At 51.1% G+C, this 26,956-nt stretch overlaps 3 protein-coding genes across 7 annotated transcripts in view; 2 read left to right on the top strand and 1 right to left on the bottom strand.

Annotated features, from left to right (window-relative positions):
• Nucleotides 1-1,717, top strand: part of COLQ (collagen like tail subunit of asymmetric acetylcholinesterase) — a 65,442-nt gene extending 63,725 nt beyond the window's left edge. For all 4 annotated transcript variants that reach the window (XM_042238606.1, XM_027961886.2, XM_060406623.1 and 1 more), the window contains one exon: nucleotides 322-1,717. In XM_042238606.1, the coding sequence (XP_042094540.1) occupies nucleotides 322-391 (70 nt within the window). In that variant the 3' untranslated portion in view covers nucleotides 392-1,717. The remainder of the gene's footprint in view (nucleotides 1-321) is intronic.
• An 8,866-nt stretch (nucleotides 1,718-10,583) lies between these two features.
• On the bottom strand, nucleotides 10,584-24,660 carry EAF1 (ELL associated factor 1). The gene is made up of 6 exons (XM_027961866.3): nucleotides 24,078-24,660; nucleotides 22,032-22,126; nucleotides 19,977-20,113; nucleotides 18,098-18,300; nucleotides 16,264-16,503; nucleotides 10,584-13,787 (listed from the first exon to the last, which is right to left on the bottom strand). Exons 1-6 carry the CDS (start codon nucleotides 24,448-24,450, stop codon nucleotides 13,741-13,743), a joined length of 1,095 nt encoding a protein of 364 aa, XP_027817667.2. The 5' UTR covers nucleotides 24,451-24,660; the 3' UTR covers nucleotides 10,584-13,740.
• METTL6 (methyltransferase 6, tRNA N3-cytidine) overlaps nucleotides 24,434-26,956 on the top strand; it is a 15,583-nt gene continuing 13,060 nt past the window's right edge. The window contains exons 1-2 of one of the 2 annotated variants that reach the window (XM_004003414.5): nucleotides 24,434-25,725; nucleotides 26,452-26,586. In XM_004003414.5, coding sequence (XP_004003463.1) covers nucleotides 25,501-25,725; nucleotides 26,452-26,586 — 360 coding nt within the window. In that variant the 5' untranslated portion in view covers nucleotides 24,434-25,500. The remainder of the gene's footprint in view (nucleotides 25,726-26,451; nucleotides 26,587-26,956) is intronic. The other variant, XM_012105347.4, reaches the window with a different exon arrangement.

The raw sequence follows: 26,956 nt of genomic DNA, 5'->3' as shown, positions 1-26,956 counted from the left end.
CTAACTTTGTTTCAAGATCTGTGGCCAGTGGCTGCCAAACTAGACAGCTCAGAAATAGTGCGGAGCCGTCTAAGGACGGAGTTGGAGGAGGGGGCGGTTGTCTCCAAGAGGCTGCATCCAGGGCAAGGCTACCCACCAAGCCCATGCCCCCAGACCCCTCGGCTGTGTTCAAAGGGGAAAGCCCCGGAAGCCTGGACCCGGCTGCCCCAGGCCCTTAGGCAGCTGGCAAGGGGAGCAGCCGTTTGCTGAGGTTGCAGTGGCGTCCCAGGACGTGGCTGCGTCCCGGGCTCCTCCTGCCCACTGCCCCGTGTCCTCCCCCAGGTCGTACGGAGACCTGCGCTGCACCCCGTACTGCTTCATCGACTCCACGCCCTGCCGCTACTTCACCTGAGGGCCCCCAGGAGGAGGCGGCGCCCTGCAGCGCCGCCAGCAGCTTTTCCGCTCTCAGCAGACTGACTGACCTCGCCCCGACCTGGTCCAGTGTCCACCGCCTTCGTGCCACAGAAACAAAGGCAAACTCTCGCTGCTAAGACAAGCTTGTAACGCAGGCCGAATGGAGGAACCGAGGACCCCCGCGCCCTGTCTTCACCCCCAAGCCCCCGGCCTCCACCCCGCGCCCAGCGTGACCTTGCGGCGGGACGAATATACATGTCCGCAGGGCGCTTTGCCTTCCCGACGTCGCAGACTTGGCTCCGCACTGTTAGGCTCACATGGACTGTTTGCTCCCGTCCGCGGGGGGCGTCCGGAGGGGCAGCCTCTCCGCCCCTGTGACCTCTGGAAACGCAGGCATCTCCCCGGCCGCTGGCGGGGGGCTCCCCGGGCCTGGGAACCACCGGGTAGGGAGACGGGTTCTCTGGAGGTGGCCCCAGATCTTGGCCCGCTGAGAGATTCCCCGCGCCCCCCCACCCCGCCCCTGAGCTGGCCGCAGCCTCAGGCGGAGGCGGTTCCCTAGGCAAGCGCCCCAAATGTGAATAAGCACTGGCACGGCGGCCCACCCCGCGCTCTGCCGCCGCGCGGACGAGCGCAGAGCATCGGCCTTCTTCTGGACATTTCCAGAAGGGGCCGCTCTCAGGGCTCCCGGCCCGGCGCCGTCCTGACCTCCCCTGGCTCTGCGCGCGCGGTCTCCGTCCTGTGAACGTCCCAGTGTCCATCCATGTCTCCTTCGGGACGTGCGCCAGCAGCCGCGCCGTCGGGCTTTCCCGTCCGGGCCGCGCCGGCGTCTGTCCAGGGCGCCACTCCGGGAGCCCTGGGACCTCCCTCCCGGTCTGCGCGGCGCGTGGCTTTGCCCTCGCGTGCGCGCGCCTGAGCCCCGTTTCTACAGGATCGCTAGTCCTGCGCGTCCCTGAGCTGCCTTCCACCGTCGTATCCCCTGAGTGGGGCTTAGCTGTTGTTGGGAGACACGTCTTCCCCACTGCAACCTCATGGACCTGTTTGCTCCCAGATGGACGGACCCTCCCGCCCGTGTGTTCAGACTGTTCAGCGTGCCCGTGTCCTGGGCGCTTGGCAGTTGTGCTGCCGGCCTGTCGTGGGCGGGGTGGGCCCCGGGGGTGGTGTCCCCAGAGGTGGACGCGTTGGTCAGTCTGGGTCCTTCCGCCTCTATTCCAAGTCCTGGGCTGATTGATATTCCACGGCCCACGTCTTTCCCATGTGAAGCCACCGCCTTCATCCCAGCATCTCGGGATGGGAAATGAAGAAATAAAAGGCCGTGTACTTCCCAGCTGTGGCTCTCTCTTCCCTGGGGGTTTGGGCTGCCGTCCTAGGACTCCTGGATGGGATGAGGGCTCTGAAATCAAGTCTGGTTCCCAGACTCCACAGAGGGTTCTAGAATGGGAAGGAGTCCTGCTCCCCTAGGGACAACTAATGTCCAAGGAAGGACACTCATGTCCCAGGTCACCAAGCCCAACTCAGCCCAGTTTGCTCAGCCAGCCCTGCCCCAACTTTGTTCTACCATCTCCTGTAGGAAATAATGCAGATCCAATACTGCCCTCGGAGCTGGCCAGGAGGGGCCACGTCCTGGGTCCCAGTGCTTGGGGGGCACTGTTCTGGCCTTCCTCTGGCTGTGAGCCTCCCCACAAGGCTGCAGGTACCAGGACACCCCACTCCCCACCTGAGTGGTCCTGAGCCTGTTTGCAGGGCTGCATGGCCCTCTCTGCACGCCTGTCCTCCTGAGTGTGGCTCACACGTACCCGTCAGCGTGAGGGAGGTGGTGGCCGGGGACAGGCTGTCTGCAGGGGTCATCGATGGAGCTGGGGCACACAGGCTAGGCCTCCACATGCACACACATCCTGGTGTGAGGTGGGCTGGGGCGGGGCTGGGCTGGGGACTGCTCTCCCTGTGGGGCCGTGGGAGACTGAGGAATCTAAGAGGGCCAGGTCTTTATGAAGTTGTATTGTCAGGTAAGCAGAGCCTACTTAATGCATAAGTTTGTCAGCCTGATCCTCATGTAGGTACTCCTGTTGTGTGGGAGTCCCCATCTACGCTCCGGTCCTGGGACCCCACAGCATGAGAGGGGGGCCTGCCTCCAGCTCTGATGTTTCTAGGGAGAGTTTTGAAAGACTCCGGAGAGGATTCAAGGTGTTAAGACCATCTGTAGAGTCGTTCTTCCCCTTCAGGGTTCTGAAATGGGAAGATGAAAGCTCGGGGAAGGTGGGCCCTGGGCCCCCATGAATGCCAGCTCCGCGGTGTTAGGGGACAGCTTCCCCAGGGGTGGGGGCCCCTGGCCATCACAGGAACACCTTCCGGGGTCGTCTGCTGGTCATGCAAGGAGCTGAATTGGGCCAGGGGCTGGGAGGGTGCTGAGCTGCGAGACCCCCATGCCTGGTTCACGCCTGGTCCATCACTTCCCACAGCCTCCGTTTCCTACCCTGAGAAACGCGAGACAGAGGCTGACTTTCCCTCCACCTCCAACTGATGATTTCTGCTGGTGGACGCTGCCCTCGGGCTGTAACTGGGCCAGTCCTCGGACGGGTCATGGATTCCCTCAGCTACTCTCCAGCTATCAGGCAGAGTGGCTGAGAATGGCAAGGCCTTCAGAATACAGTCGCCAAAGGAGGCTGTGTCTGTCCAGATGCTCTTGCTGGCAAGTAGCAGAAAATCCAACTTTGATTTAAACTGTAGGGTAGAATTTATTGGCTCAGATCACCAATGCGAGTTCTAGGAGTGGATTGGAAGTCGGGCAAGGTTCAATCAAGGCTCTTGCTCCGTCTCTTTGCTTGATCTGTCCTCTCAGCTCTCTGCACCGCTCCTGTTCATGTTAGGGTGGCCACAAGCTGACTGCTCCAGTTTCAGGCTGACATCTGCAGCTTGCAATGTCCACAGGAAGACAGAACATCTATTCCAGTGGCTCTCAAGAACTTTGATTTTTTTTCCCGAGGAGTCCCCAGAAAATCTTGAGTCTTCTTGACCTGAGTCTTGTTGACACGCCCATTCTTGAACCAGTTCCTATTATCAGAAAAAAAGCTGCCTGCTGATCAGATCATAGTTGGGTTCCTGAATGCAGAATGGCACAAGTTTTAAGATTACCCTTAGCCCACACCTTGGGAATTTTCCAGAAGCACATAGGCTGTGTGGGGAGGGGGTGGCTGCTGGACTGGGTGTCAGGGAGCAGGAATGGAGCCTGGGGGCTGAGTACACAGGTCTATTAGAGGACCCGTCTCTCCGGTTTTGCTTTTCCGTTTGGCAGGAATGGGTGCTGAGCCACTTAGGGTGAACCCTTGGCAGCCCTCCCCTCCAGAAGGCTCCGGGTTGGTTCTTATGGGTCTACTTGGAGAGGCTGGCTCTCTGAGGGTGAGGCCGGTCATGAAAGATGTGGTGTAGCTTGTGAAGAAAACCAGAGGACTTAGATGCACAAATCTGGATTTGAACCCTGGCTCTGTCCCCAGGGAGACTATCCTACTTAATTTGCCTAATGTCTCTGAGTCTCTGCTTTCTCATGTGAGTCTCAGTTCTCATCTGGGAATTGTTGTTGCTAAGTTGTGTTCAACTCTCTGTGACCCCATGGGACTGTAGCCCACCAGGCTCCTCTGTCTATGGGATTTCCCAGCAAAAACACCGGAGTGGGTTGCCATTTCCTCCTCCAGGCGATCATCCTGACTCAGGTATTGAACCTGCATCCACTGAATTTTAGGCAGATTCTTTACCACTGAGTTACCTGGGAAGGCCATGCACTGGGAATAATTGTACCTTATTCAGCATTGTGCTGAATTTCAGAGACTGGTGGAAAACTATAAAGTTATGAAAAACTCGAGATGTTGTTCCTGAAAACCTCTCTCGGAAGCTCTGCATCTAGGGTAGAAACTGAAACTGCTTCTCTGGTGAAGGGGTGCACACGGCTCAGGTCTTCCAGGCAAGAATGGAACATTCCTTTTTTTTTCATTTTATTTTAAAATCAATTTCATATAATTGGAGAATAATTCCTTTACAATATGGTGATGGTTTTTGCCGTACATCAGCATGAATCTGCCACAGGTATACATGTGTCCCCCATCCTGAACCTCCCCCCCCCGCCACCTCCCTCCCCACCCCCTCCCTCTGGGTTGTCCCAGAGCACCGGCTTTGGGTGCCCGGCTTCATGCATCAGACTTGCCCTGGTCATTCATCTATTTCACATGTGGTAATGCCCATGTTTCAGTGCCATCCTCTCGAATCATCCCCTCCTCACCTTCTCCCACAGAGTCCAAAAGTCTGTTCTTCACATCTGTGTCTCCTTTGCTGCCTTGCATGCAGGATCAACAGTACCGTCTTTCTAAATTCTATATATATGCATTGATAAGACAGTATTGGTCTTTCTCTTTCTGTCTTACTTCATAATAAGCTTCCTGACTTACGACAGGCTTACAGACTGCAAAGTTTTGACAGCCCATGATTTTAGTCTCAAAGCTTCGCAGTGATTTCTGCATGGGTGGCAAGAGTGACAAGGTGAGGCTGGGGATGTCACTGGAAAGAAGGCGTGATGATGACCCTTCAGAGCTGCAGTGACCGGGGCACAGATTGCTTCCTGCTAACTCTCAGTTACCAATGGCTGGGCCTGCAGTCTGTGAACAGGGCATGGGGGCTGACTTGCGCTCTCCCAGTCTGAACTGCCTTTTTACTCTTTCACCAGTAATGGGAGCCCAAGCTCTGTTAAACTGATCCCCAAGGATCCACCCCTGGCTGGGATACCCTACACCAGCCCAGGTGCTCCCATCATCACTAAGGAAGTGTGGGGATGGGGTTTGACCCCAGGCAAAGTTGTTTGAGTAACAACTTGGTAAGCAGTCTCTGCAGGAAAGTTGTTAATGAGGACAGAAGAGCCAAGGCTTGGGAAGATGGCAGGATGAAATTTCTGCGCATCTTGGGGCAGGCACACTTGTCATCCATCACCCTGAGAGCAGGGGACATGTGGGTCAAACTGCTTAACCCTCCACATTTCGTCACAATTAACGAGCCAACCCCAGTGACTGCTTTACTTGGGTTATCCACCCGAGCCCTCCCCTAGAGTGGACGGAACAGATTTAAAGTTTCAAGGAAACTCAGATCTTCCTTTTGTGTGATAACAATGAGTGCACAGCTCGAGGACCTCAGCGACTCACCAAGGAAGCTGTTACCCTGGAGCAGCCACGGACACAGAGGCTCCAGGGTGTGGGCTAGTCCCCCACGCACACCTGTGTGTAACCATCCTGGCGGGGCCGGGGCGGGGGTTGGGGGCACACACCATGCAGGAGTGAAGGAATGACGAGTTGGGCCTCCCTGGTGGCTCAGACAGCAAAGAACCTGCCTGCAGTGTGCAAGACCTGGGGTCGATCCCTGGGTTGGGAAGATCCCCTGGAGGAGGGAGGGCATGGCAACCCACTCCAGTATTCTTGCCTGAAGGATTCCATGGACAGAGGAGACTGGCGGGCTACAGTCCATGGGGTCGCAAAGAGTCAGACAAGACTGAGCGATTAAGCACACATACACACCCATCAGGTCATCCAGCACCCAACCCCCTGAGAAACAGAGGAAAAGGACGCACGCTGCCTTTATCAAAGGGGCTTTCTCTCTGGGGGCTCACCTGCGCTCCTTTCAGCCCCAGGCAGCTGACTTTTAGACAAGCCTCTAAGAAACAACCTTACCAAACCAGCCATTTCCCCTGCCTCTCTTCCCTGCCTGCCCCAGTCCCTTCACAGAAAGGGAAAGGAGCCCACATCACAGTGAAATTCTGCCCCTAGTCATTTCAAGGGCAATGATGAATTTTGTCTTCGATGTTCCAACTTATAAACAGTACATACCACACTCCACGGGTGTCCCACCCCAGTCACCTTCATCCAACAACTAGATGGGAAGTTCCCGGCAGTCATCGTGGTCACAGGTCATCACTGAGGCTTATCAAGGGAATTATATCCTGGGGCGGTGGTTCTCAAGATTTAGGGTTCGTCAGAATGAGCTGAAGGGCTGGTCATTCTGACCCAGCAGGTCTGGGGTGTGAGAATTCGGGTCTCTAACAAGGTCCCAGGGATGCTGATGCTGCTGGACAGGGGACCTAGGAGCCTGCTCTGGGTAGATGTCTCACCTGAGAACCACCACAGTTCAGTCCAGTCCAGTTGCTCAGTCGTGTCTGACTCTTTGCAACCCCATGGACTGCCGCCAGGCCTCCCTGTCCATCACTAACTCCCGGAGTTTACTCACACTCATGTCCATTGAGTTGGTAATGCCAGCCAACCATCTCATCCTCTGTTGTCCCCTTCTCCTCCTGCCCTCAATCTGTGCCAGCATCAGGGTCTTTTCAAATGAGTCAGCTCTTCACATCAGGTGGCCAAAGTACTGGAGTTTCAGCTTCAGCATCAGTCCTTCCAAAGAATATTTAGGACTGATTTCCTTTAGGATGGACTGGTTGGATCTCCTTGCAGTCCAAGGGACTCTCAAGAGTCTTCTCCAACACCACAGTTCAAAAGCATCAATTCTTCGGTGCTCAGCTTTCTTTATAGTCCAACTCACACCCACACATGACTACTGGAAAAGCTATAGCCTTGATGAGATGGACCTTTGTTGGTAATGTCTCTGCTTTTTAATATGCTGTCTGCTGCTGCTGCTGCTAAGTCACTTTAGTCATGTCCGACTCTGCACAACCCCATAGACGGCAGCCCACAGGCTCCTCTGTCCCTGGGATTCTCCAGGCAAGAATACTGGAGTGGGTTGCCATTTCCTTCTCCAATGCATGCACGCATGCTAAATTGCTTCAGTCATGTTTGACTCTGTGCAACCTCATTTCTAGGTTGGTCATAACTTTCCTTCCAAGGAGTAAGCGTCTTTTAACTTCATGGCTGCAGTTACCATCTGCAGTGATTTTGGAGCCCAAAGCAGACAAGGCCACAAATGCAGGGGAGACAGCTGGGGACCCTGAGTGAGTAGCTCTTTCATTCATTGAAGGAGGATGGGTCTGTGTCCCTTCCTCTTGAATCTCGGTGAGCCTTTGACGGCTCTGACCGATAGAACACTGTGGAGGTGTGACTTCGGGGCCAGGTCATAAAAGGCCATGCAGCTTCTCAGAACACATGTCCTACAGGAAGCAATCAGCGTTAGGACGACACGCTCCCTCAGCCGGCCTTGCTAGAGAGGCCAGGTGTGGCCCCAAACAAGCCTGCGTCCAGCCAACCCCGCCGCGGGCCAGACACAGGAGAGAAGGCGGGCCTGTCCATCTGCTGACTAACATCAGTTGAAGCCACAGAAAGCAAAATTGCCCAGCCCAGCTCTGTTCTAGTTCTAAAAGATTCCATCATATGAAATGGCTATCTTTTTAAGCCACAAAGTTTTGGGTCAATTTGATACTTAGCAATAGGTAATCAGAGCGGCGCACTGGGTTGGAAAGGGTAGGTTAGCAAACCACATGCAGTGAATGGACGGGGCCCTACGGGAGCCCGTGGCCTGGGCTTGGCACCCTCTGCAGGGATCAGTTCAGGTCTGCCTTAGCTCCTCTGGCCTTCCATCCACCCATCTGGCCAGGAGAAAAGCCAGAGGCCGGAGCAGCCTTAGCGATCCTGTGGCCCAAGGTTCCCAGGCAAGCTGGGGACACGCCACCCACTGGCAGGGCGGGGCAGGGTGGGGCAGGTGGAGAATGACTGCAGTAATCACCCAATAATTGCCACAGCTCCCGAGATCCAGTGAAGTTTGTCTTTCCTCCATGGGTTCCTGCCGCCCTTGATCCTGAACTCAGCCCAGTGACCTCCTTTGGTCAATGAGGTGTCAGCAGTCGTGGCATCCAGAGCCCCTGCCGCTGCCATGGCCAGGTGCCCAGGCCCGGCCCCTGGAGGATGGGACATGGAGTTGACCTGAGTGGCCCGCGCTGTGTGGGCTGAGGTCACCCCAGACCGATCTGTCAGACCCCAGGCACAGGAAGGGATCAAGACCAGAACCGTCCAGCCAGATCCAGTCTAAATTGCAAAATGAATACTTACTATCTTAAGCGTCCAGCTTTGGGATGGTTTGTTACCTACTGCTGTAACGGCAACAGTTCACTGAAGATCAGACTCCCTTAGGTGATGGACACGCACCGCCACTCCCGAGAGTCTGGGCTGTCTCCCATGGCATGGGAGACACTTACAGGGTACGTGGCCAACAATTCCTAGCCTTGTTCTCTGAGTGTGTAACTGTGTTCAGCCCAAATCCACCGAGCACCCAACAGGTCAAAGACACCAGCGAATTCAAAAGGAACGTGGTCACTTCCAGCCTGGGAGTTGTCAGGGGCGCCAAGACCACCAGACAGGAGCGGGTGCTGCTGCAGCCCAGGTGTGGAGCGCGAGGCGGCGGGGGGGTCGCTTCCAGACTGTGTCAACTGGGGGTCAGGGGTGTGCGTGAGCCCTCTGTTGCAGCATGGCGGTCCAGGTGAGCTAAAGCGACTAGGAGACACATCTAGGGAGTCAGTTTAATGCCCCCAGGGTTCTCAGACCAGTACAGCCTCAGACTCCATGCGGCTTGCTACAGCCGTCCTTTAGTTCTGATCTTCACGCCTCTTAAAACAGAAGTATAAATCCTAACGATCAGAAACACCAAATTAAAAAGGGAATCAATTTAGATAATTAGCCTTAAGCACAAAGGATTCTTAACAGAACCCTGCCGGAAGCCAGCGTGAGGAATCCCGCCCGTGACAAGGTCATGAGGAAGGAAGCTGACACATGCAAGGCGTGATCAGACTTCAGGGGTCCCCCTGGAAATTCCTAAGCATGTACCCCAACAAAAGAACAAAAATCTGCCGGCTTTTGTGCTCTGCTTTTCCACTTTTCTGATATTCTCTGGAAAAAAGTCAACTCAGAGCTTTAGTCTTCTGCATTTGAAAGGGATGTTTCAGTTAAACCCCCTGATCGCTCTCTAGCTTGCCTAACAGGTTCCCTAGACCTCTCACAGCTTGTGAATTGCTTACAGCCCCCCATCCTCGAGAGGCATAAAGCTTAAAAGCATCTTAAAGACACAGAGCCTTTTCTAAAGTTAAAAATCATATTGGTGATGGGTTTTCACTGTTGAGTCAATGACTGTTGCCAGGCCTCCATATTTTTTATCTTTTAACACCTGAAGGATATTAACCAATGTAATTGGGATATAGAAAAAGGAGTATAGTAGTTTTGATGTTAGCAACACTAGACTTTTGAGTTAATTACTTTTCTTTTGTTATAAATCACTGTACTCCTTTCTCTTGTTATAACCTGCTGTATCTTTGCTATGTAAGAATGTAACTTTATTTAGTGCTTTCTGAGAGTGGCACCAGACTTTGGGAAGATCAACACAATTAAGTCTTCTGATTGATAAACCCTTATCAGAAAAAAGGCTGTAAAATGTTAATTGGCCCTTTTGGCCAGAAGATGATGTAAATCACCTAAGACTTGTGTATACAATTAGGTATGCAGAGAGAAAAGCCTGGTTTTGATAAGAGTCTGAACTGTTAACCCTGCATAACTTTGTGTTACCCACTGATCTCCATGTTTTATCAAAAGTATAAAAGGCCTTCTGAACAACTGGGGCTGGAGCCAGTCGCTGGACTGGTTTCCCCGTGTCTCTCTCTCTCTTTCTCCCTCTCCCTCCCTCTCCTCTTTACTTTAATTTCAGGCTGAATTCCCATCTGGGGCGCGGAGGCTCGCCAAGTCTACTTACTTGCCATGGCTGTTAAAACCCGTGTGAAAGGGAGCCTAAGGCGAGGCACCCTTAGATATTTAAGCGGGCGCCGGTGGCCCAACGTAGATGGTGCAAATTCCTTGTCTGGAATTTTATTGGTCTTCCGCGTAAACCAAGTTATTCAGCCCTCTTTCTCCACTTAATCTTCCTACTACACTATTTGTTCCTAATCTAATCTTATATTAATAAATAAATAAGTTTTTTCCTCGCCAACTCCATCCACCCTTTGAATTCCCTGGATCCACCGGGGCTGGACCCCGGCAGAACCCTACATTTTTCAGACTCCTAGATCGATTTCTAGTAAAAAAAGAAAACTCAAGAAATGTATATTGCTGACCTTCATTTTTTACTTAAATATAGTGATTTTTTTTAAAAGAGTAAACCAAAAAAAAAAAACCTTTACAGCAAATATTTTGCATAAATATAAACATGCATGTCTACTTCATAATTAAGCAAAATAAAACTTTCAGGCACAAAATTTTAATAATCATTAAAGAACGAGACAATGAATTCAAGACAGAAATAACAGGAGCAACAAAGACATTTCATGACATTTCAATTGGTCTTGTCGTCCAACCTACTGGTTAAGGCCTGAGTTTTATGGATCCTACCTTCCTCACCAAATGGAAACATACACTGTGGCTGTACCTGGTGCGTACCCACATGAGACACAATTACCCTTTCAGATAGTGTAATAAATACATCACATGCACACCCCTCCCCCCCCCACACCCTACTTAAGCAGCCTCTCAAATACGGAAGTAATAAGGATCTTGGAATTTTCAAGTTTTCCCACCACTGAAACACATACACATTAAAACTACACTTTAAAAAAATGATTCTGCTACAGAAATAAAAGAGTTGATGAGTGGCGTCCTGACACAGCTCTAGTCTGTTTCCCTGAACCACGCCCGTACAGCGGCTTGCTTGCCACGGCACCTCAGATGCTTCGGACTGAAGTCTTCACACTTCACTGCACCCAGTGACAGATGGTACACAGAACAAAGGAAAGGCCGTTTTAACACTTCAGTCGGACAGTCTCCAGCTGTCCCCAGAAGCCGGGAGTGTCCCCGCGGTTCTGTGCCCTCTTCCCACCAGGCCATGAGCCTCTCCAGTCTGCTCCCGCGAGCTCCAGGGAAGAGAGAGGAGAACCACAGGGCCCGCCCGGGGCCTGCGCCAACCAGCACTTGAGCAAGGGGAAGGTCCGTGTGGGCTGGTGGCACCCACAGAGCCCCGTGAGCGGGGCCAGGGCAGGTGGCTGACAAGGCACAGAGGCAGGAAGAACAGGTCCAGCTTGGCTGGCAGGAGGGCACTCGTGAGGGGGAATCTGTGAGGCTGGAGGCTTCATTTCCAAAAAGAAAGGATTCCTTACCCTGCAGGGCAAAGCTGGAGGGCGTGCAGAGGCAACCGGCAGAGACTTGTGCAGAGAACAGAACTGGGGCTGGGCCAGCTGCTGTGACAGGCCTGTAGGGCCGGCACGCGGGGATGGGGCGGGGGCTGCATGCAGAGCCCACCCCCCTGACAGGCCACCGGCAGGCACTGCCGATGCACCAGCAGACCCTGGACAGGCCCAGACCCCAGGCTGGCCACGCACATCAAGCCTCTGAGGGGAGGAAAAGAGGGAGAGACTTAAATAGATCTATCTTTAGTCCAAGTTCCTGGTGCCCGTCCCAGCCTGAGCAAGTGAAGAGCGGTGAAACAATGCCCACATCCAGAAACAATTCACGTCTCCCAACCATCACCTTCGGGGTTCCCTGGCAGCTCAGACAGGAAAGCATCCCCCTGCAGTGCAGGAGACCTGGCTTCGATTCCTCACTCAGGAAGATCCCCTGGAGAAGGAAATGGCAACCCACTCCAGTATTCTTGCTGGAGAATCCTATGGACAGAGGAGCCTGGCGGGTTCCGGTCCATGGGGTCGCAAAGAGTTGGACATGAGTGAGTGACTAACACACAACCACGACCTTCAGCTTCCCTGAGCTGTCATTATCAAGAAATTAAAAACAACCAATTCATTGTAAGTAAGTTCCTACCTGCCATGAACTCCATGAAGCTGCATGACGGGCAGAGGACCCAGCACAGGCGCTGGCGTGAGCCCTTAGCGCAGCTGGTGGCTGCCCGGCCCCCGCTCTAGCTTACTGGGGCCACCGTGCAAGGGACACAGGTGACTTTGTGAGGCTCAACTCAAAGCCCCTGCCACCAATCACCTAGCTTCTTCCTGGGTCCAGACTGCTTCTTTCCACTAGCCAAGGAGGGAGAGGTCACCAGCGGGAGAAAGGTCAGTCTTCACGTTCTCAATACGGCTGAATCGAAGCCAACAGACATTTCTCAGGACGTAATCATTCAAATGACAGAAGTGGGCGACTCCACACTAATGCACTGACTGTGGGAAGACTTATCACACATCCACTGTGTACGGAACGCTTCCTAGTGACCAGTTCCCCCCCCATAACGGATTCATCTGGAAATGGCACACTGCAGAAGGCAATCCCGTGACTTTCTTCTGGTTGTGTATAAAAAACAAGCCAGCTTGGGACTCAAGCACCAACAGCAGTGCAAAAGCAAGAACTGGGGAGCCCTGCCAACACCTGCTCGTTGCACACTGCGTGCCTCCCACCCAGACCGCAGTCTGGAGAGCAGCTGCTGGCCCATGTGCCCAGAGGCCTCCTCACCTCAGCCCTCCCGTTCGTCCCTGCTGGCAGCCTCCGAAAGAAGCCCGCGTTATGGACCCATGCGGAGCTGAAAGCCCCAGTTTAAGCGAGTCGTGGGCATCAGCACCATGGCTGCTGGCTTCCTTTGCTCCCCACCCCACTCACGAGGGACTGATGTATTCAGGGACTGCGTGGATCGAAACTGGAGAGAAGGAGCCCACACTTCTATCTTTTGGAATCCAGGAAAAGCTCTGATGCACAACACAGCTCTTACACAGGCCCATGGACAAGACTCTCTGGTTCCAGTAAGAGATTTAGGGGCAGCAGTGGGAAGGCCTGGCCTGGGGCAAGACACTGGCCCCACGCCAGCCACGCACGTCCCTTCCTCATCTGCAGGCATGGGTCTGAGCCACGACTCCAGGCCCCCCCCACGGATGCTCTCGTACCCCTTCCTGAAGTCCGTTTCCACACAGGCCTGCCAGGCTGGGTCAGGCAGAACCTCCTCACCACCGCAGGTCCATAGCTGGAAGTGGCTGGAACACGCGTCTGTGCTGGGGTTTGAGGCTGCCCTCTCCCCCGACCCCTCCTTTCACTGGGGTAAACCATTTGGCCACATTGGTGGCTGCTAAGGTTTGACACTGAAGCACTGGCCAGAAGTGGCCTTTGAGGAACCTAGACCAGGGCACATTTGTCTGGTTTCCATTAACAGTGTTAACCAAATAGAGATACAATTCTGTTAGTTCTGCTATAGATCTACTTACAATTTTGAAACGTTGAGATTGTTCAAAAATTACGTGAGAAAATCACCCATCACCACTAAGTTAAAGACATGCACAGCTGAGTGCCTCAGAGCCTCCAATTCCTCCTAGAGTCACGATCCCCACATTTTCCTCTCAGCGTGGACTGCACGCTAAAGCAGCCTGTTCTCGCGGCAGATCTGTGCACCAAAAAGTTGATTTCAAAAGATCCGGCTCTAGTCATCACTGTCACTGCCAGACTCGCTCAACTGCAAGTCATTTCCTATAAAGAGAAAACAGAATCAGACCAAAAGGACACCAAGTTTAAAAACAACGCCCCCATGGTTCTTTGGTTGCCCGTCTGGGCTCTCATGCTCCAGTAACACCAGGCTGGTTCAGTTTAATTATGGAGGAAAACTGAGTTGGCTCAGCCACAAAACTGGTGCCGTCAACGTTTTAAAAGAATTGCTATTTTTGCATCTGCAAAGGACAGCAATACTGCGCACTGAGGCAGAGCGGGGAAGGACTGGGTTACACAGTGTTTACATGTCTCAATAAACAGTAAAAACTAGCCATAACTTGACTACTTAGTGGAACTGTTCGTATCAGGTTTCTCCGTAAGAGTGAAAACAATAGTGCCCAGTTGGGCTTCCTGGCCAGGCGGCTAAATCCTGTCCACGCCAAGAACCTGCTAGCGCAGCACGCGCACCCCCGGCCCCTCTGGCCGGGACAGTCGCGTCACTTTGCACTTCAGATCTGAACTGCTGAGCTCTGCAAAGCCTTAAATTTTGTTCAGCGTGCAACATCTAGGTTTAGGAGTGAAGAATGTAAAGATTTTCCACCTAAAAGAATAAGAGGACTCACAGGACCCCAGCTGATACCGCCTAGAATAGAACAAAAGTGAACTTCTACATTTCTGGATCACTGATCTCTGGGCCGCCTCCGCTCAGGGTGTTCTCAGGATCCCCAGGGTCCCCGAGGCCCTTTCAGAACACCCCCAAGCTCCTCCCTTTTCTAACTATAAACCTTTGTGACGCCAGATTTTCTTCATCGACTTCAACCCACACAACTGATGGCAAGGCTGAATGCAGAAGCAGATGTAAGACTCCCTACTTTGTAAAAGAGATTCGCAAAATTTTAAAGCAATGTTACTCTTCACACTGAATATTTTCTTATTTAGAAAACTTTTCATAAAAGTGTTATTTTTATTATCATATGGCTGATTGTGATTTTTTCAGATGAATTACTGAGTATTTTAAGCATGTCTCAGTTTTAATTTCTAATGTGGTAAAACATGGACACAAGCTACTAAAAACTCCTTGGAGTCCTCAATAATTTTTATGACATAAAGAGGTCTGAGACCAATAAAGGTGACCCCTACTGTTCCAGACATGGGAAGGAGGGCACAGCACAAGCGAGTGAGTAGTTCCAATCAGAAGAGCCGAGCACCATCGCTTACGAAGAAGGTAACGTGCATGTGAACAGCTCAGCATAACGGAGCTGAAGACTCAGTTCTGAGATTTCTTATTTGACGCAGGTTCAAACTGATCCATTTGTTTTTTGGAGGAAAAAATATAATGCACGTTACCATTTAGGAAAATAATACCATCATCACTCTCTATGTTTTCACATTAGGGTTTAGGAAATTTGTGCTATTCACTGCGACTTCAGGGTCTGTAAGTTGGTTCTGGTTGATGATCCTGGTTTAGGTAACTTCCGTCCTTTATTGTATATGTGGTATGTAAAGATTAAGGTCTTGCCATTAGAAAAGCTACAAGCTGGGAGAGCTAAGAAAGAGCCGTAAAGGCTAAAAAGGAGCTTAAGGCACTTAGACATGCTCTGGGTGAGTAACACGCACTGAGCCATTTTCGGCTCTTACTTTCTGGGAGGAAAGGAAGGTCAGCACTGACTGGGTAAAACCAAGAGCTGAGTTACACAGTCACAGGAGCTGTGGTCATTCTCCAGTATGAATACCAGAGGTCCAGTGTAAAACTTAGTTTCCTGAGCCAACGGGGAAGAGCGCCAAGGATACCCGAAATCCAGAAGCTCAGCCTGTATCGTGAGACGGCAGAAGACAGCCTTTGCTGGCGTCACAACAGTGCTGAACCCACTCAGGTAGGGCTGTAGGGCCCGGCACACACGCGAGTGTGTCTGTGTGTTGGAGTAGGCGGGGAGTGCTCTCGCCCCCAGCGGACAGAGGCCTACAAGGCTGGCCCCACACAAGGGGGTCTGTTAGACGGCTACAGTGTGGAGCTGAGAGGGACTCTGCCTGCCCCACAGGAGCAGGGTTATGACACATCCTGAAGTCAGCCCAGGACACCCAGCTCCAGGGACTCTGGTGAGAGGACAGCGCACAGACCGGCATCTCCCCGCGTCTAAGATGAAGACGGCTGTTCTCGTTCCCCTCTGCCTTACCACCACCAGCTATGCCGAAGGTCACAGACACTACAGTGTCCCTTTCTTCGCTCCTGCCCAAGGCTGGCTGGTTCCAAACTCACATATCAGCCCTTCCCAGAATCCACAAAACTTAATTTGTGCCAATACAGAAAAGCAAAGAGAAGAAACAGATTTTCAGTTTTGTGCTTCCTGTTTTTACTGCTTGGGGACTTTACTTGCTCCTTTCTGCTTCAAACTGTCTTTGCAGGACCCTTTCTTACGCTGTAAATGGTTTATAGACTCTGGCGTAAGACAGACAGAAGCCACCGCTCCGGCCGGCCCTCCCAGCTCCGCCCCGGCTGGAAGCAGGAAGGCACACTTACTGAGGGTGCTCATGAGCTGCGTGCTCCCTGGCGGCCGCGTGGCTCCGGTCCCGTTGGCTACGGCCGGCCGGCCGCCGTAGGGCTGCGGGGGCACAGGCTGTGGGGGCGACGCGGGGCCACTGTCCTCGCCGCCGCTGCTGGAGCTGTCGTCGTCACTCCCCGACGAGCTCTCCGAGTCTGAGGAGCTGCTCCCGCTGCTGCTGCTCATCTGCTCAATGATGTCCACCTCAGCCCTCAGTTCTGGAATAGACGACAGGGCGGGGTCAGTGTGTCGAGCTTTCCGTACACAGGGCACGGGCAAAACCCAGAGCAACCAGGGATACCTGAAGATGAGCTCCTGCCTCTCGAGCCCTTCAAAACAAACAAAATGACCAAAACCAACAAACAAAAACCCCTAACATGTCTCCGGAGAGACAATGGGAACATTTAATTCACCCAAAGCACCCAACACACACACTGGTTCAAGATAATGATTCTTTTAAGAAATGGAGTTAAGTCTGTTTGGCCTTATCTGCTTAAGAAAGAAAGACTGTGACTAACAGGATTAAACACCAAATAGGAGAAGAGCAATATTCTGCTCAGGGGCTGAGCAATATCTGACCAGGAACTGGAAGGTCTGAGCACTTGCTTTGGATCCACCTCTAACCAGCTGGCAGACCCAGGTGGAAGGCAATGAATTTTCCAGGACGCTCTGGAAAAAGGAAGGGCCAGAGCAGACAGCCTCTGGGGTCCTTTCCAGCTTGCACATCCCACAAGGCTCGTAAGAGGGGCCAAGGCTGCTCAAGAACGTCTTTTTCTTCCTCCTCTGTCCTCTTTTCACATCTGATGGACAGCCATGCCTTCAGGTGCTGCGTTTGTATCAAACGTAAAGCAGGGAAAGAACAGGTTTTACCCGACCACTTCAGTGTCCGTGAATGTATTAAGGACCCACCACAGAACACATCGGGGAAGATGCCAGATTCCCCTGTCCAAACACACCACGAGACCTTAAATGACTATGGTTCCTTTAAGCGTAACTGGCAACAACCAACCACTCATGGCCCAATTCCTATTCAGCTAAAGTGAAAACTTCCACAGACAGCATTCCAAAGTCCAGGAGGAAAAACAAAATCCAGAGGCTTAACAACTGTGCCCCACACACAGAGTGATCTCATTTGCAAAGAGACAGTATTTCCGCAAGGTGGAAAAGGCAAATTTCCCAAGGGCAACTTTTTATCTTTCCCTGTTTACTGCTGTTATGGGTTTAATTTTATTTCATAAAACTTCAAAAATATGAAATACAACACTTACCTTCATAACTTTCTAAGAGCCTGGACAACTAAAACCATCCACTGTGTTGGGGAGAAAACCACGGTGAGCCCTGTCTCAGGCTTGCACTGGAGAGAGCCTGACCAGAGAGCTAAGTCCTTCGAGGCCACTGGTCCTCATGGAGCTTCCCTACTTCACACTGTGTGTCAGTACAAAGCACTGGCTGAGGAATCTAGACCCTGTATGTACATTGGCCTGCTTGGTTTTCATCCCCAGCACCTGGAAATTCTCTTCTTCCAAAGCCTTCAAGGTGTGCCATATGGACCTTCAGATGGTAGACAGGCTTGTTTAAACCCCGGGCCTCTAAGCAGACTGCTGCAAACAGTGCCACAGCCCAAGTCTCTGAACTCCCCCTTATCAAACGAGGTGAGTGGTAACCCCGCACACCCATCACGTCTGGAAAGGTGACCCCTGCATAAACTGCTACAGTGGCAGAGAACGCCCATGCCACCAGCCCTGCGACCTCCATAGAAACATCAGTGCCCTCCTCCAAGTTGCTACCGGGGCTCCAGAAACCGCCCTCTACCTCTTTTGATGTCATCCAGCTGAGGTTCAGGTGAGGGGTTATCTTTTAACGGAGAGGTTTTAAGTCCAGCCGGAGGCTTGGTTGGCGCTCTGAATGGCACAGGTGGAGGCGGCGGCGGCGGCGGTGGCGGCGGCTGGGACGGCTGTGGGGGTCGAGGGGGCTGCTGCTCCATTCGGGCTTGGATTTTACTGCTCCCCTCAGCTCTGAAATGAGAAACGGCCTGTGAATTGGAGGGGCAAAAAACAGTGGTTCTCAGATCTGCCCCAGTTACCAAGTACCTGGAAGCAGCTGCAGAACCGCAGGCTTCAGAAGACTGTGCCTGTAATGCCACCACACCAACTACGCATTCCGCCGCACCCGTTCTGCATTGTGCACCAGAGACACACGGATACGAGGCTCGCTGCCCTCAAGCTCACGTTTCTTTACCGAGCAGCAGCTAAGACACTGAGGTAGGATATACTGTGATTATGAGAACCCGTCTGAGTAACAGAAAACGTGACTACTCAACTTCTGCACACTATAAAGTTATAACCACAGGCAAATGAGTTATTAAAGATACCTAGCTCTGGAAATACTGGCCTGTTTGCAGTTTTTTCCCCATTATCTATTTACCACTTGCTCATTGTTTCACAGGCCAGCTCTTGCTGGCAGACAGGCAGAGCATTCCACCTCAGACCTAGGAAGTACCATCCATCAACAATTTCTTTTGTAAATGGACTAGCTCAGCATTTTTCAAACTTTGCTGCTGCTGCTGCTAAGTCGCTTCAGTCGTGTCCAACTCTGTGCGACCCCACTTTGGGGAATCTCTATTAAAGTGCAGACTCTGACTTAATAGGTCCTGAAATCTCGTATTTTTAACAAACACTTAAGTGATAAAACACTGCTGGTTCCCAGATGACACTGAGTAGTAACAGAAACCCCCACAACCATCAGGCTTCCGGCAGGCTAACCGCAGCCCCTGGCTGGAGGAGGTAATCTACCAACACACACTGAGCAGCAGGAGGGGGCTCCGTGGCGTCCGCCCGGCAGAGCTCCCCGTGGCCCTGAGCTCACGCAGGCATCAGCGCACTGACCCCGTCTCTTCATCTGTGAGCGTGTGTGCGGAAGGTAACACCACCTTTCCAAAAGTTACTTGTAAAAGTTAGACAATGCGCGTAAAACATCGAGCACAGTGCCTGGCCTGTGAGAAGACCTCAGTAAATGGTGGGTACCTTTTCTTTTTGTGGAATGAGCAAAGAAAAACAGCTTGAGGAAGCATACATAGAAAAACATCAGACCGTAACACTCTCTTTAAAATTTACTCTAGTACAGTAATTACTGTATCACTAATAGAACCACTAGGTTACTTCTACTTACAGAATAAAATTTGACTTTAAAATAAAATCTAATTGGCCTCATATGACACATGTAATGCCTGTCAAGTTAAAAATTAAAAGAGAGCTCACTATTCAAAGAAATTAGGTACAGCTTTGATATTATAATAATCTCAAATGCATCTTAGGAAAATTTAATGTTGTCACTCTAAAAAAGAATATATATTACTCAATTACTCTTTCATAATTTTAAGTCTGTAAACTTAAATCTTATCCCTTTGGTGGTACTGTATCAACAACCATGAGATTAATAAAACTGACTTAATCATAAAGCACACCCCTCTCCCCAGTGACTTCTACGTTTCAGGTCTTATAAACATTATTTATTTTCATTGCCTTTGAGGAAAAGACATTTTATGACTTGTCTGAGAAGACACACGAGGGAGTTGCTGAGCCTGCCAACAGGACACTAAGTTCCCAGACGGGCACACTCTTATAAAATAACTGAATAGACAAGGTAAGTCTACAGAAACAGCACAGCAACCTCTATCTGCTTTTTTACATACCGCGTCTTCTTGACCTGGATGCTGCTGCTGAGCTTTTCCAGCACATACTCTCCAGTGTCGTGATTGATGATCAGCACACAGTCCTTCTGGTAAGGCCGCTTGTTCCCCTTGAACACAGTCATCGGTGGTGTGGATCCCTTTTCCGCCACAAAAGAACAGTTCAGACAATCAAACCAGATACCCCAGTTATGAATATCAAGACTGAATTTACAGCTGGCTTTATCTCAGCAAATCTCTTACCAGAACTACCCAAACAGGAAGAGAAAGGGGGCTTCCTTGGTGGTCCAGTGGCTAAGACTCTGTGCTTGCAATGCACGGGGCCTGGGTTCAGTTCCTGGTCAAGGAACTAGATCCCACATGCTGCAACTAAGACTCAGCACAGTCAAATAAATAAATTTTTTTTTTTTTTTAAGAAATAGAATAAGCTGATTTGCATTTTATTTTTGCTTGGGAAGCTAGGAGTTAAAGAGGAAATAATATAGCAAGAATCTATAACTGTGCAACCAGCTCTAAGTAATCAAAAAATAAATATAGAATTTTTAAGTTACTGTACATTTTCCAGAGATTTGGGAAATGTTACAAATAATAGTAAAGTGTGAACTGAGAAACACAAATGATACGTTCCTGTCTGACACTGAGCAGAGCTCTCACTATGAGCAATAGAGCGATCTCTGCATTTCCTTGTAATTGGAGAGTTCGGGCTTCCCCTTCATGCTAAGTAACTACACACCTTCTCCAAGCTCACCGTTCTGGCTAGTTCAAGTTCCTCAAGCCACTAACCTGCCTAAGGCCTTCCATGACTGCCCAGTGCGTAAGGCCCAAGCCAGAAACCCTTCAAATCAGCCACCTGGCCCCTCCACTGCACCCGGCTTCTTTCACCCCGGGCTCTGCAGGTTCCAGAGAAGAAGGCACCAGTCCTCTCTCAGAACCGCAAGTTCTGTCTCGAAGGGATTTAACAAGGATTCTGTCCACAACATCCCAATCCCTCCCTCCCTCTCAATTAGTCAACCTTCAAATCTGCTCAAAGATCACTTCCTCACGCAAGTCTCCCTAGACTTTCTAAAGTAAGTGCTACGTTTTCCAGCAGTTATTTAAACTCCCTAAGGATGAGAAACACGCTTGTTTTCTTCAAGACTATATTCTGAGTACCTAGTAATGAGCCAGCACCACCGTGGGTAGATGTTAGTATTTGCCGAATGTATCGTTAAATCCCCTGGATGGAATCAGAAATTGGTTGGCTCCTTGACTCCTGGTTCATACAGTAAAAATTAAGAGCTGGAAGGGACCCTAGGGATCATTTATCTAACCTCTTTATTTTACATTTGGGAAACTAAGGTCCAAAGGGAGATGATGTAACCTGCCAAAGGCAACAACTAATGAGAGCTGTTTGAACTGGCAGACAGTTTTTTGTCAGCACAACGCTTCCCAAGGCTCTCTGTCCAGAGCCTTTTCATTCTCTCACTGGTTACCAAGAGCTTATCATGTTCCAGGACAGGCCTGGGACATGCACGTGTTCATTAAGACTATTCTGTCTGATCCTTGCGATCACAGTGGTGCCTTGATAAGACTTCAGCAGTGTCTCTCTGCGAAGGTTCTCCACTCAGCTTTTAACCTGCGGCTCTGAACCTAGGTCCTGCCTGAAACCACCAGCCTGCACATCACCCCCTGCCAGATTCATGAACCATGCTGATCCCGCCCCTGCCTCTCCACGCCCCTAAGCCGTTGCTGTTTTATACCCATAGAGCACTTGGGCCTCTTTCTCTGCAGCTGTTGGGAGAGGCTACATATGTCTAAAGGAGGAGCCAGGTTCCACCTTGCCTTCTTAGGAACAAATGGGGAAAGGGAGTTTGGGAAAAATGACAAAGAATTTTTTTTACTCAGGAGCCTGGGAAGCATGAATTCCATCCCATCTGACCCCCCTAGTTCCTTTTCTCATGCTGGCACTTCAGAAATCTAGAAGTTTTTAAAAAGGAGGAAATCAAATTGCAATAACAATATGAGGATTCACTGTGATTCCACATTAAACAACAGCAACAACGATGTAATAAAACCTACAGGGATATGCGGCAGCGTAATTGTGACTTCATCTCCTTTGCCGACCTGAAGCTCTCCTTCACAGGAAGTGTCTATAGACGCCGGCTTAAAGTCATCTAAAGGGAAAGGAAAAAAAGCATTTATCCACCAGGTTACTTGTATTAAGTGCTTGCACGGCATTCACATGTAAGAATGGAAATTTTTTATAACTCAGATAAAAGAAAATACAAACCACTTAGAATTTCTTAAAATGTTATCTCACTGTGGAAAATTTCTCATATACAACAGCAAAGAGAATACTATAATGAGTCCTGAATACCATCACCCAGCTTCATTACCAGTTCTGGGGCAATATAGTTTCATCTATACCTCCATATACTTTCCCTCTTATCCCCACTGGATAATTCTGAAGGAAAAAGGCTAGAATTTATGCAACTTTTCATTAAGCAGATACTCCCTTCCCCTAAGTGACAGATGAAAATTCATGCCTTATTACCTACAATGAGGTGTTTTATTAGGGTTATTATAAGGATGAAAAGCAACAGAGTATGTTTTTAAAACCCTGCGATTGTAAAACACACTATGAAACATGAGAGGTCACAGCATTTTGATAAGAACTGTCAAAGTTAGGATCTGCCACACTCAAGTTCCATAGCTTTAACAAGAATATTCCTACAGATATCTGGAGCAGAAGGTTGCACTGTACTTCCAAAGGTTAATCCTGCCCATGTTTCTGAATTGCAGTTAAGGCACAGCGTGAACAGCCATCTTACTGTCTTTTAACACAAACCTGCCTCAGACTGCAGGCCAGGTACATCTGTCAAGTGTCTTATTTAAACTGCACGTTGCCCTTCATTCTGCCACAACATCAACTTAGTAAATTGTTCAGGAAATGATGCTGCTCTTCTCACATTCCCAAAACCCAGCCCCTCAGAGGGCTGATCTGCCGTCAGCAGGAAGCAGAGTAATGGCCTGGCAAGTGACCACAGGAAGACAGAAGTTCACCACCTACTACGCCTGTTTCAAGGTGTTGAGTCACATCTAAGAACTCCTCGGACAAAAACAAGTCTTAACCAGTACTGGGGCTACTGGGACGCGAAACCAGGAGTCTGTGAATCATAGTGGGATGCTCTGGCGGCCAATTCTTCACCCAGGATACACAGTGGAAAGGCCCTCCCCTCAACAGAGTCTGTAATCATGGAGAAAAAAAGAGGTCCAGCATAATGACTATCTGCACACTCCTTATGCCTGCTGGCTTTTGCTTCCAAACATAGATCAAGCTCTAACTTATTCCTGGCTCTCCAATCCTAATTTTACTTTCCACCCACAAGGGACTGGGTCTGGAGAAAAAGTGAGGGGTAGTCTGGTGACCTCAAAAAGACATCAAAGCGCGAGACAAGCTGGCACAGATATATGGAGGAAAAGAAGGCGGACGGGGCGCAGAGCTGCGGGCTCTGGGGCTGCAGCCGGGCGTCGCGGAGGCCAGAACCCAAGGGGGCAAGGAAAGAAAAGCAAAGGCGGCCGGAAGGGAATGGAACAGGAGGGAGTGGAGGCCAACGCCGAGGAAAACGAGAAGAGCTCCTGAAGCGTGGAGATGCCCAGTGGGGATCGGGGTGTGGATCGAGGGGGAGGGGGTGGCTGGAATACAAAGAAGCTGGAAACTGATGTGGGGTCGCAGCCCTTCGGTAATAAGAGGGGAAGGTGGAGGATGCCAATCCCGAGGAAACGAGAAGAGCTCCTGAAGCGCGGGGATCTGGGTGTGTGGGGGGCGGTGGGGGTGAGGAGAGGCTGGAATACAAAGAAGCTGGAAACTGATGGGGTCGCAGCCCTTCGGTAGTAACATGGGGACGTGGAGGTTCGGGGCGCAAGAGGGTCCAATGACCTTCGGGAGAAGCATTTGGTAGCGCAAAGCGGAGAAATCCTGGGAGCTGAGGGAAGGGTCTGGTCTGAGAAGAGGGAGCTGGGAAAAAAAAACAAAGGAAAAACCCGAGGTCCCCCGAGGGAGGGAACGCCGGCAAGGCCCCCTGGCCTTCTCCGGGGCAGAGGGCGACCGGGGGGCGGACTCACAGCGGATGGTGTGGAAGGAGGCCCGCGGCCGCTTCTCGAAGCTCTCCCCGAGCCGCAGGCAGTGCTCCTCGCGGTCCAGCAGCGGGTTGGCCGTCCCGTTCATGGCCCCGCACGGGCCTCGCGCCCGCCCGGGCGCCCTCCTGGCGCGGCCCCGGCCCGAGCCGCCGGCGCCGGCGTCCGGAGGAGCCGCGCTTCCGGGACAGCGCTCGGGGGCGCGCGGGGAGCCGAGCCGGCGCCCACCCGCGCAGGCCGGAAACGAGCTCGGGCCTGCGCGTCTGGGCGGGGGACGACTCCGAGCAGACCCGACGGCGGAACTTCCGGCGCCGAGGAGGGACGTCCGGGCCCGCAGCGGAAGTAGAGGGGGCGGTGCCATGGCCGAAGGTCTTTGCCGCCGGGAGAATCCGGATTCGAGGTCTCTCTGCGGGGCGGGGGTGGGTGTTGGCCAGGCGAAGGGTTTTGGTTTTGTTTTGTTTTGTTTTTTTTTTTTTCCCCGCGGTGGCTCCCAAGTTCTGCTTCTGAGGCTGCGCCTGGCTGGGGGCTCAGCGCGCCCGGCCCCACCCTTCAGGGGAACCTAGGAACTGCTGACTGGGGCGCCCGGCGCGCGGTGGACTAGGCTCACGCGGGTCGCCGCCGCCCCTCGCGGCTGGGCGGCCCGGCTCATCCGCAGGGTCCTGGCGGCCCCACTCTCCGCGTCCCTGAGCCTCTTTTTCGTCCCTTTCGCGCGCCCAGGGCGGCGCGAGGGCCTCAGTTCCCGAAAGGGACGCGCCCTGGGGTTCATGAGACAGACTCAGGCCACCCGGGCGTAGTAGCTCCGTTTTCCCCGAAAAACGCCGTCTCTCGCGTCCTTGGCGACGGTGACCGACCGCCTGGGGCTTGGACAGCCGTCGTGGTTGTTTTTAAAGACACCCCCGTTTCACGGACACCGAACCCTGAGGAACCGTAAGGTTTCTCAGTCAGTTCTTGAGAGTGACTTTTTTTCCTGACTGAAAGCGGCTTACTGACTGTTCGGGTTGGAATTAAGCCTTTCTGTGCGTGAGAGCCCTGGCCGCTGGATGTCAGCCCCCTGCAGGCGGGGGTCTGTGTCTTGCTCTTTGTGACCTCTTCTGTAGTGGGGTAGGGCTTTGTGTAGGGTCAGCATCTAGTAAATGTTTGCGGAATTGAAATGTTAAGTGAAAGAACTAATCAAGAACCGCTAACTGAGCATCTTAAAAAAAAAAACCTGTTCTAGAACCTCCCACCGGAATGTCTTTTTCTTTCCTGCGAAGTATCCGATGGCTGCTTCAGGCTTGAACCCAGCCTGAGGGACCACATCTGAGAGGACCCTGCCTGTGTCTGTGGTATCCACTTGAAGTCCTCAGGTTGCTGAGGAATGGGCCATCTCCAGCAGTGTTAAATGTTCAGCATATGACCATCCACGTAGGAGATGGCTGCTTTGCAAAGGAGAGGGCTGCAGACAAGGATTCTCAGCTCTGAAGAAGAGGAGAAACTGAAGAGAGACCAAGCTTTAGTGTCTGATTTTAAACAGCAGAAACTGGAAAAAGAGGCTCAGAAGAACTGGGACCTTTTTTACAAAAGAAACAGCACTAATTTCTTCAAAGATAGACACTGGACCACCAGAGAGTTTGAGGAGCTCAGATCATGTAGAGAGGTAAACTAATACTGCACCTTGTTCGAGCGATTCTTCATTTAAAATGTGTAGAAGAGGGGTGTTTTATTGGATTCCCAGGGCGAGTGTGAGGTAGAAAATTTACGAAACCTGTCAAAGGCTTCATGAATTTTTGTAGCTTAGATATACACTGTCTCAAATAGTTTTAGCAGTTGCTGAGTTGTAAAATACAGAGGAGAGAGGACTTGAGTGGGCATTTTCTGTTTCTTTAAAGCGAATCTGAAAATTGTAAATATTGAGTTCACACTGAATGATTTCAGTGACAGGTTCATAATGATAATGGAGATGAATGCTTCACCACAGCCCTTCACATGAACTTAACAGTAGTGTTCTGTAATTTAAACCTTAAAGTAACATGTTGAAGTTTAGCGTTAGGGTTATTCCCACTTGCTGATGAAACTGAGGGACAAAGCTGTGTGAGTGACTTGTTCAGTGACGGAATGCAGGGTGAGGGGAAAAGTTCAGATTTGCGTGCAGGCACTTTAACCTCAGAGCCTGTTGTGTTAGCCATTACGCTGTTGTTTTCTCCACACCAGATTACCCAGTGTTGGACAACAGATGAGGCATCAGTTGCTTTGGGTTATCCCTTCACTGGTTAATTGTCTACTCCATGGGGGCAGAGACCTTGTTTCATGTTCTGGACCTTTTAGTTTGTTTCTTCATTAGGTGGGATGTTGTGTACTGTAACTTTGGGTTCTCTTTCCTCAGTTTGAAGATCAGAAATTGACTATTCTTGAAGCTGGCTGTGGGGTTGGGAACTGTTTATTCCCACTTTTAGAAGAAGATCCAGGTATCTTTGCCTATGCCTGTGATTTTTCTCCAAGAGCTGTTGAATATGTCAAGGTTGGTGCACCATCCGTGTGTTGTTATGTCTCTATTTTCCTAGACTTGTTGGACCTGACTTCTACACCCATTTTCCCAGTTCCGGTCCTCTTCCTGAAGGACCGGCTGTGATCACTGTAAATGTAGTTTTCCTGTGTATGTGCATGTATAATACATAGAGAAACAGAGCATTATTTAGAAAAGTAGAAAGAAATACCAGATAACGTCCATAAACTTGTGTCCAGATTTAATGATTGGCAGCATTTTGCTGCTTTTGCTTCATAAACTTTTATAGTGCCATTTATGGTTGTATTTAGTTAAGGGCTGCAGCTTACACTTTATTATGTACCTTAAATCTTCTTAGCCTAAAACATTCCTGCCCTTCCCTTTG

The sequence above is a fragment of the Ovis aries genome, chromosome 1 (genome assembly GCF_016772045.2).
Source record: "Ovis aries strain OAR_USU_Benz2616 breed Rambouillet chromosome 1, ARS-UI_Ramb_v3.0, whole genome shotgun sequence".
Lineage (NCBI taxonomy): Eukaryota > Metazoa > Chordata > Mammalia > Artiodactyla > Bovidae > Ovis > Ovis aries.
The sequence above is the reverse complement of the archived record's forward strand: the minus strand, read 5'-3'. Positions and strand labels throughout refer to the sequence as shown.

Bases quoted from the DNA above. Each gene is read 5' to 3' on its own strand.
- EAF1 (XM_027961866.3), bottom strand. From the start codon at position 24,450: ATGGCACCGCCCCCTCTACTTCCGCTGCGGGCCCGGACGTCCCTCCTC. The intron at 22,127-24,077 runs GTGAGTCCGCCC...CTTTCCCTTTAG, and splicing joins CTCCTTCCACACCATCCGCT to ATGACTTTAAGCCGGCGTCT. The intron at 16,504-18,097 runs GTAGAGGGCGGT...CGTCTATTCCAG, and splicing joins GCTGGATGACATCAAAAGAG to AACTGAGGGCTGAGGTGGAC.